Source organism: Elephantulus edwardii, unplaced genomic scaffold (assembly GCF_000299155.1).
Source record: "Elephantulus edwardii isolate Elephantulus edwardi_28Jun2011 unplaced genomic scaffold, EleEdw1.0 scaffold00476, whole genome shotgun sequence".
Classification (NCBI taxonomy): Eukaryota; Metazoa; Chordata; class Mammalia; order Macroscelidea; family Macroscelididae; genus Elephantulus; species Elephantulus edwardii.
This window is the reverse complement of record NW_006400226.1, coordinates 102,606-113,190: the sequence shown is the minus strand read 5'-3', so window position 1 is coordinate 113,190 and position 10,585 is coordinate 102,606. Positions and strand designations below refer to the sequence as shown.

At 39.6% G+C, this 10,585-nt stretch overlaps 1 protein-coding gene across 1 annotated transcript in view; it reads left to right on the top strand.

The window, feature by feature from the left end:
* LOC102862155 (homeobox protein BarH-like 2-like) overlaps window positions 1-10,585 on the top strand; it is a 181,541-nt gene that overhangs the window by 131,315 nt on the left and 39,641 nt on the right. The window contains exon 2 of the mRNA XM_006902951.1: window positions 7,008-7,308. Coding sequence (XP_006903013.1) covers window positions 7,008-7,308 — 301 coding nt within the window. The remainder of the gene's footprint in view (window positions 1-7,007; window positions 7,309-10,585) is intronic.

Below are 10,585 nucleotides of genomic sequence, written 5' to 3'. Positions count from 1 at the left end.
GTATGTAAGAAGACACTAGTGATTAGAACATGGAATGTGAGAACAATGAATGTAGGAAAATTAGATATTGTTAAGAAAGAAATGGAACGCATAAATATTGACATATTAGACATTGGAGAGGTGAGATGGACTGGCATGGGGCATTTTGAGTCAGATGATCATATGATATATTACTCCGGAGATGAAAAGGCAAAGAAAAATAGAGTTGCTTTCATTCTAGATCCGTCTTGAAACACAACATTGTGAGTGATAGGATTATATCAATACACTTACAAGAAGTCCATTGAATTCCACTATCATTCTGATATATGCACCAACAGCTAGAGCCAAAGAAGAAGAAATAGATGATTTTTACCAACTTTTATAGTCGGAGATCGATCGAACATGCAATCAAGATGCATTGATAATAATGGGTGACTGGGAAAAAGTTGGGAACAGAGAAGAAGAATCAGTAGTTGGAAAACATGGACTTGGTGACAGAAATGAAGCTGGAGATAGAATGATTGAATTTTGTACAATCAATGACTTATTCATTGCAAATACGTTTTATAAGAAACATAAGCGCAGGTTATACATGTGGATTTCACCTGATGGTATGCAGAGGAATCAGATCGATTACATCTGCGGAAAAAACTGCTGGAGAAGCTCAATATCAACTGTGAAAACTAGGCCAGGAGCTGATTGTGAAACAGATCACCAACTACTCATATGCATGTTCAAGTTGAAGCTGAGGAAAATAAAACCAAGTCCACGGGAACCAAAATATGACTTTAATTTCATCCCACCTGAATTTCAAAACCATCTCGGGAACAGGTTTGAGGCTTTGAACACTAGTGAGCGAAGACTTAATGAGTTGTGGTAGGATGTCAAATGTATTATCCAGGAAGAGTGCAGATGGTCATTACAGAGAAAGGAGAGGAAGAAAAGACCAAAATGGATGTCAGAAGAAACTCTGAAGATTGCACTAGAGCGCAGAGAAGCCAAAGCACAAGGAAGAATTCAAGATACTAAACAGTTGAACAGAAGATTTCAAAAGGCTGCACAGGATGACAAAGAAAAATATTACAATGAAATGTGCAAGGAGCTGGAGTCAGAAAATCAAAAAGGCCGAACTCGTTCAGTGTTTCTTAAGCTCAAGGAACAAAAGAACAAATTCAAACCTCCAGTTGCTATAATCAAGGATGCTTTAGGCAGAATACTAAATGATCCAGAAAGTATTAAAAGAGGATGAAAAGAATATACTGAGCCACTGTATCAAAAGGAATTGGCAGACACAGAAGAATTTCATAAAATGACATATGAGCAAGAGCCTATGGTGGGTGATGGAGGAAGAAGTTCAAGCTGCTTTGAAGGAAATAGCAAAAATTAATGCCCCAGGAATAGATGGTATACCAACTGATGTATTTCAGTTAACAGATGCTGCCTTGGGTGTGCTCACCAAGTTGTGCCAAGAAATCTGGAGAACAACCACTTGGCTAGCTGACTGGAAGAGATCTATATTTGTTCCCATTCCAAAGAAGGGTGACCCAACAGTGTGGAAACTACAGAACAATATCATTGATTTCACATGCAAGCAAGATTCTACTGAAGATTATTAAAAAATGACTGAAACAGCACATCAGCAGAGAACTGCCAGAAGTCCAGGAAAGGTTTAGAAGGGGTCGTGGTACTAGGGATATTGTAGCTGATGTTAGATGGATCTTAGCTGAAAGCAGGGAATACCAGAGGAATGTCTGTCTTTGTTTCATTGCCTATGCAAAGGCATTTGACTGTGTGGATCATAACAAACTGTGGCTGACTCTGAGAAGAATGGGAATCCCAGAACACTTGATTGTGCTAATGAGAAACCTATAGTTGGACCAGGAGGCAGTGGCCAGAACGAAGCAAGAAAACACTGCATGGTTCAAAATTGGGAAGGGTGCACGCCAGGGATGTCTCCTGTCTCTATACCTTTTTAACCTGTATACAGAACAGATTATCCAGAAGGCTGGGCCCTATGAGGAGAAATGTGGGGTCATGATTTGTGGAAGCTCTATCAACAATCTCCGATATGCAGATGACACAACCCTGCTTGCTGAAACTGAGGAGGACCTGAAGCACTTGCTGCAGAGGGTCAGGGACTGCAGCTTTCAATATTGATTGAGGCTCAATGTCAAGAAGACAAAGATTCTCACCACTGGACCAATTGGCAGCATCAGGATGGATGGTGAAAAGATTGAGATTGTTCACAGCTTTAGTTTGCTTGGCTCCACCGTCAACACTCTTGGCACCAGTAGCCAGGAAATTAAAAGGTGTATTGCGATGGGAATTCTGCGGTTAGGGACCTCTCCAAAGTACTGAAGAGCAATGGTGTCTCTCTGGAGACTAAGGAGCGTCTGATACCGGCCATGGTCTTTGCAATCATTTGTTATGCATCAGAATTGGACAGTGATTAGGGAGGATAGAAGGAGAATTGATGCCTTTGAGTTGTGTTGCTGGAGAAGAGTATTGAATGTACCATGGACTGCCAAGAAAACAAACACATTCATCCTGGAGACGGCTAAACCATGCTGCAAATTGGAGGCACGGATTCTGGGGCTTCGTCTGCCATACTTTGGACATGTTGTAAGGAGGGACAGGTCCTTGGAAAGGGACATCGTGCTTGGGAGGGTGGAGGGATGGCTCAAGAGGAGAAGACCCTCTGTGAGGTGGATTGATTCAGTGACTGGGAGAATCGGGATGGGTGTTTCAGAGGCAGTGAGTTTTGCACAGGATAGAGGAGGGTTTAGGGCTGTTGTACATAAGGCCGCTCTGAGTCGCAAGCGACTCGACAGCACATAAGAACAACAATAACAACAACAACCATGATGGATGGAGAGGGGATTAAAGTTGTTAACAATTTCGGCTTGCAACAGCAGTCAGGAAACCAAAACACAAATTGCATTAGGTAAATCTGCTGTTCAGAGTACTGAGAAGCAACAGTTTCAGTCTAGAAACTAAGATGCACCTAATCAAGTCCATGATGTTCATAATTACTTGCTATGATGATAGAAGAAGAATTGATGCCTTTGAGTTGTGGTGCTGGAGAAGGGTCTTGAACATACAATGGACTGCCAAGAAAATAGGTCTGTCTTGGAGAAAGTTAAACCTTGGAGGCTAGGATTTTGAAGCTCTGTCTCACACAGTTTGGGCCTGTGGCCAGAGGGACCGATCCTTGGAGAATGACATCATGCTCAGAAGAGTGGAGGGATTGTGCAGTAAAGGAAGACCCTGGAAGAGATGGATTTTGATACAGTAACTAGGGCAAAGGGTGTAGGAATGTTGGAATCAGTGAGATTGCTTCAGGACAGGGCAGCCTTCAGAAATATTGTACATAGGGTTGCTATGAATCACAGGCAACTCAATGGCATATAACAATAACAACTGATGGATATGTAGTTTATTCCTGTTTTTTTCCACTATTATGTATTAGTCTTCGGTGAATATTCTTATCCATAAATCTCTGATAACTCAAGAAAATGAATTTTAGATTGTGGAATTGTTGACCTACTAATTGGAGAGATACTACTTAGTTTTTCTGTTTGAAAATCATTCAACTTTACATTCTGCCAGCAGTATATGACCTCCCCCTCCAATCTCCCTATATCTGCTCCAGTATTATAAATCACTCTATTTTGAAAATAGTTTTCAATGATAGGCAAAGATAAAGACTTACACAGTTTTACAAAAGTGGGACCTGAAAACTTCATGAGTTCAGTTCATCCCTGCAGTTAGCTACTTCCTAGATTGATAAACTCCTGAGTTTTTATTAGGCGACCTGCTTACTAAAGAAAGGAAGAAAGGTAGTCCTTTTTGAAAGAAATGGCAACAATTAAACAAGTAAAGTGTTTTGAGTGAGAAACAATTTATCTCTGAGTAAAAACTTTCAGATAAATTTCCCCAGGAAGTATTATTTTATGATGTGTTCTGATTAATCCAAAAACCATAAACCCAGGTGATTTATGTTTTCTTGCTATTTTCTCTCATTAGGAAGGATCTGCAACAAAACCCTTAAGGGATAAGTATGGCTGAAAGATTAGTGGAAGTAGCTATACTTTGTGGTTTATTATTTAAGAGCTTGTAGTTTCTGCCGGGCCAAGCTAGCAGTGTACTCACAGAAGAAGAGCAATTATGTATTTTAATAGCCATGGCTGGTATCCAAATCAGAGGCAAGGCAAGGCAATGTATAAGAAGGGAATCTGGAGCAGAGAGGAGGTAGAACCCTTGTAGAGCTCACACGTGCCTGTGACATTCATCTTTAAAGCTCAGACCTAAGCATCAGATGTTCCTGGTGCTTGCCTCTCCTTTACAGTGGCTTCTCGGGCTGGTCGGAGTCCCATGAGCATCGGATTGTCCCAGTGCTTGCCTGTCCTTTGCAGTGGCTTCTCAGGACTGGTCAGAGTCCCATGAACATTAGATGGTCCTTGTGCATGCCTCTCCTTTGCAGTGGCCTCTCAGGGTTTGTTGGAGTCCCATTGTGTAGCTCTCAGTCTTCATACTTTTCATAAATTTCAGATTACTTCTTTGGGTGAGAGACACTTCTGTGACTTGAATATGTTAATGTGTGAGCAGTTTTTTAAGACATCCACATCAACTGTAGAGATGACATAATTAAGACCTAAAGAGATTAAATTATTTCTTTCATTGAATAATGGAAGGAAAGAACTTTTTCACTTGAGCTTCAAAGACAAGAGAATGTTGAACAGAAAAGAACTCTTGTCTTCAAATTCCTACATCAAGAATGGCTCATCCACCAGATGCTTTGCTGGAGAAGGAGGGATAGTCTCCTCCCATGCCAGTCGAATCAGATTTGATGATACACAAGGAAAAAAAACAAAAACAAAAGAGGCTCATAGTTGGTACACCAGTACCTTTAGTTCCTTTCTACCGGGCAGGCATTGTTAATCAACCTCAGTGCTGCTCCTCAACCAAGCTTGAGCCCAGCCTGGGTGTCTTCACAATGCTACAGGCACCTGGTAGTAATGCACTGAGTTTGCACAAGAAGTAAACTATGTATCCCTTCTTCTCCGTGATGCAACTGTGTGGTTCATGATAGGATAAGTGAGCTAAGCTTCCTTCCAGGCAGCTCAGTTTGGTTCCTGAACGAATTATTTTATAGCCACTCCATATTGAGCAAGCCTCACCCTATACTGAGCAAGCCTCATGACCTTTCTGGGGCCATTTCCTCATTTCCAAAATAAGAGAAAGGAATGAAGTAATCTTTAATCACTCTCTTAGCTCTTGAAAAGATGTGATCTAAAGTAGAAGTTGTACAAAGAATGCGTGAATACAGATATACCTTTTCTTAAAGATTGTAAATGAGTTTTAGGAGATCCCTTAAAGTCTTCCTCCCCTTCTGAATACTACTTTTCATTCACTGAGTCCTTCATCTAAATAACCCAATCTAGAATTTAGGAGTTCAGAAGAAAGAAAAATGGATTAGCTTCACTGAAAACTAGAGTAACGTTAAGCCTCTTCTTGGTTGTGGGAGACTGTAATCTCTCACACTTCAGGTTGAGAAAAGTGGACTGTTTTGGGTTGCCCAGCAGCGGTAGGGTTTTGAGTTGCTGCTTCTTTCCATCTCCGGTTGTGTCTATGACGTATGTTTCAGCAGGTGGTCATCTGGGGCTCCTCACATCTCGTACCTGCTCCTGACGACTGCACTTGGTGGTAGTATGAGATGTCTTCCATTTGGCCATAACTCCTGTAACCTGGACCTGAAGCGCTTGCTGCAGAAGGTCAAGGACTGCAGCCTTCAATATGGATTGAAGCTCAACATCAAGAAAACAAAGATTCTCACCACTGGGCCAATTAGCAGCATCAGTATGGATGGTGAAGAGATTGAGATAGTTAATAGTTTTAGTTTACTTGGTTCCACAGTCAACACTTTCTGTAACAGCAGCCAGGAAATCAAGAGATAAATTGCACTGGGAAAGACAGCTGTGAGGGACCTCTCAAGAGTACTGAAGAGCAATGACGTCAGGCTGGAGACCAAGGTGTGCCTGATTCTGGGTATAGTCTTTGCAGTTACGTGCTATGCATCAGAGAGTTGGACAATGAATAGGAATGATAGAAAGAGAATTGATGTCTTTGAGCTGTGGTGCTAGAGAAGAGTGTTGGATACACCATGGACTGCTAGGAGAACAAACAGGTTTGTCCTGGAGAGGGTGAATCCAGAATGGTCCTTGGAGTGAAGGATTCTGAAGCTTCATTTGACATACTTTGGGTATGTTGCAAAGGGGGACTGGTCCTTGGAGAGGGACATCATGTTTGGGAGAGTGGAAGGACGGCACAGGAGAGGAAGACCCTCGATAAGATGGATTGATTCTGTGATTGGGGTGGTGGGAATGAGTGTGTTTGAGACATCGAGTTTGACACAGGGTAGAGCGGCATTTAGGGCTCTTGTACATAGGGTCACTATGAGTCACAAGTGACTCAATGGCACATAACAATAACAACAACAATTCTCACAAACCCACTTTTGCAGTCCCTGTGTCAGTCCATCTTGTTGAGGGTCTTCCTCTCTTGATGACTCTCTGTATTACTAAGCATGATGTCTTTTCCTAAAGACTGGCCCCTCCTGACAACGTACTGGAAGGATGTGAGATGACACTTCCTCACCCTTGCCTATACTGTGGAACTGCCAGGTTATACTTTGTCCAAGACATATTTGTTTGTTTTTGTCAGTCCATGGATTATGCTTTCTCAGCATCACAGTTTCAAAGGCATTAATCTTTCTTTAGTCTTCTTGACTTGTTGTCCAACTTTTGCATACTTAGGAACCAACTGAAAAGACCATGGCTTGGATCAGGTACACCTGAGTCTTTTAATTGACATCCTTACTCTTTAGCACTTTAAAGTAGTCTTTGGTAGCAGATTTTCCCCATATATTTTTTTTAATTTTTTCCCTGCTATTACCATGAATGTTGACTGTAGATCTAAGTATAATGAAATCCCTGGCATCATCCATCTCCTGGTTTCTCTTCCAGGCTCTCCATCCCTTCGGACATATCCTCTCCTCTCCGTCATCACTCGCCAGCCCACAGTCATCTCCCACCTGGTCCCTGCCACCCCAGGAATAGCCCAAGTGTTGTCCCACCACCCAGCCACTGAGGCCACTCCTGTGGAAGCCCCAGGTGGTGAGGCTTTGGCAAGCAGCGAGTCAGAGACTGAGCAGCCAACACCACGGCAGAAGAAGCCCCGCCGCAGCCGCACCATCTTCACAGAGCTGCAGCTCATGGGCCTGGAGAAGAAGTTCCAGAAACAGAAGTACTTGTCTACTCCAGACAGGTAAGACCATGGGAAAGGAGCGAGCTCTGCAGTTAAACCTTAATGAGGAGACTTTCTTTGCTGTCTGTGTAGTCTTCACTTCTGGGCACTCTTTGAGATTCTGGAAGTGTGTTCCTTGTCTCAGGTAGCCCCATCTCAGAGCTATAGTAATGCATCACCCATAGTCCTCAAGACTCCTGCCTGTTGCTGAATCTGTACCTTGTGTCCAGGGCTGAATTGAAGTATATAAAGACCCTCAATGCTAATAATCTGTGGTTCCCCTTCCTCTACTTTCTTGCACATTCATATAGGATGTTTATTGTGTGTGCGTGCACGTGCATGCATGTGTGCACATGTGCATGCACTCTCCATGGTATGGCTTTTGAAAAGGCTACAATTTTAGTGACTGAATAGACATATAGTGTTTCCTATTTTGGTGGAATTAAACCAAAATTTTTAGTGCATGAGGAGTACTAAGAATTTTACTGTACACTACATTTTTTGACAAAAAAATCCACATATCCTACAACAATGTAAAAAACTAGTCTGAGAAACTAATGTCTGTTGAAACTAAGGTGTTTCAACAATCAGTGTAAAATTACATTGATTTCCCCTAACACAAACTGCCTTTCACCAATTTTACTTTATCTGTTTTGATATTTGTTTTATAATAAATGCTATAATTATAAATGATTAAATAAGAAGATGTCATACACATTTAGTCATTGAAAATACATAGTACAATTACTGTTTTATTTTTAGGTAGATGTTTCATCTCTAGCATGTTATAATTAAAAACATTTCTTTCTGTTCTTTTATCTTACATATTAGTAGTGTCACAAGCTGCTGAACACTACTTATTTACATATATAGTAAGGATAATAAAAATATTTCTTGAATCATTGTTATATAATAAAGATTTTTAGAAGCTCTTTAGGGATGGAGATGAGTTCTGTTGTGCAGTTTGTGGTCACTAATTAGAAATATACATGAAGTAATTTCAACATTGGAACATGTGCTTTGTTGTTGTTTTTTTCTTTTATTGTGGAATTATTCAATCGGACATGAGTAAAATTTGTCTTTCCTAAATCTGTGGACTTAGTTCTTATGTAAGAATGAAATTATTTTACTTCTCTGTATAGATTGATCTTGACACTCAGCACTTGGAGAGCGCATCTTCATTTATTTGTTTCTTTCTTATGCTTCTGTGACAATGGACTGCTTGATAGCCAGCATTTGGCTTATTGGATTTTCTGCATTTTCAAAATATTCTCTTAAGATAGATAGAGATAGATATAGATGATATAGATGATATAGATATAGATATAGATATAGATATATACACATATACATACTCTGCTCATAACTTGTAGAAATCTGTGTGTGTCTTTAGGTTTATTTGTGAATGTTGGAGAATTGGATTTGGCTGATGAAAAAAGCAGTCATATTATTAGTCCACATAACCATTTCTCTGGTGTTTGTATTTCAAGCAGTGATTTCGGTTTCTCTTTTCGTATCTCTGTTTTGTGTTTTTATGAAAATGGTCACCATAATTTTCTAAAGTGTCTAAAATTTGCATGTACAGTTACAGGATTGCACTCATTGCTACAGCATGCGCTTCCCAGTGTATATTAGAAAGAATGATCATTGCCTAAATATATTTTAAAAGTTGTCTGTTGGTGAGTTGAGGTAGCAGAAAATGTCTGGAATAACTAAGCATGAGGTAAAAATAATAAAATAATTCTGGATGAATCTACTACCCTATCTAGTGTCCTGAACTAACTGAATGTGCAGCACATGATACGAAAATGGCATGTTTGCAACATCCTATGACTTTGTTCTGTGCCTTAAGATGCCCTGAAATATTGGCAGCAGTATCATAGCTCTAGTCACTGCATCCAGATAAAATCAGTTTTGCAAACTCCACATAAGTAGTGAAATATTTGATTTGTAATTTCTCCCCTAGTGTGAATTTTTAAGGTAGTTAATGTGGTAGATGATTTTTTGGCCATCTATTTAATTCAGTTTCATGGACAGATTTTTCCATCTGTTGGAGACTTTGTTGTTATGTACCATTGAGTTGCCTGCGACTTATAGTGACCCTATGTACAGTAGCCTTGAAACTTGCTCTGTCCTGTGCCAACTTTACTGTCTCTTAAACACCTACCCTTATTACTACAGTCACTGAATCAATCCATCTAATTGATGGTCTTCGTCTCCACCCTTCCAAGCAAAATGTCACTCTCCATGGACCAGTCCCTCCTTGTAGCATGCCCAAAGTATGTCATATGAAGCTTCTGAATCCTTGTCTCCAAGAAGCAGCCTGGTTTCAGTCTCTCTAGGGAAAATCTGTTTGTTCTTCTGGCAGTCCATGGTATATTCAACACTTTTCTCCAACACCACAGCTCAAAGGCATCAATTCTCTTTCTATCATCCTAGTCATTGTCCAGCTCTCTGATGCATACATAGCAAGCAATTGTATGGCCTGGATCAAGTGCACCATAGTCTAGATCTCTTAAAACAATTTTTAGCTGATATATATGAGAAAATTAAAGAGTGAAATCTGCAGACAAAGTGAAATACTGAGTTTTACTTGTTTCATGGAAAACAGTTGATTGAACATTGTTATTTATTAATTTTCACAAGTTCTTATATAGATATTTACAATATGTTGTTTTTTCCTTTGTTACTGTAGTTTGATATAATACCTGCTAAATATGGATCAAACTGAGCAACAAGCCCAAGTAAACAAAAAATATTTTCCATTTTGTGGAGACTCAAACATTTCATTTCTCCCTTGAAAACATAATCCAGATTATGATTGGTGTAGTGATAACAGCAACATGTTATTAAACAGCTTCCTAGTATTGATACTCTTCCTTCATTTGTGTGTCCAGCTCATTATTTAAATAAAACCCAACATACACTCTCTGTAAATTGAGCTATTTTCATATTTATAAATCATACTCAAGTTACACTAAGCAATAAATATGTCCAAAACAAATTGATAATTAAATGAGTTAGCACTTTACAAAAAAAACCCTAGTCAACTGATGGCCACTTCATCTGATAATTTTCATCATTAACTTTTCACCCTAGAAATATACTCTGACAATATAGTCTTGTTTGATTATCACTCAGGAAATTTCAACATTTACCTTTTTAAAAAAATTTTCTTTTATATTGGTTTCCTTACAAAGTTCGTATATATTTGTGTGTTCACACTATTCTTCATTTGCATTGTGAGTGGTAGAATCATTCCCATGCACTATGTTTTATAAAATTAATCACTTTTTTT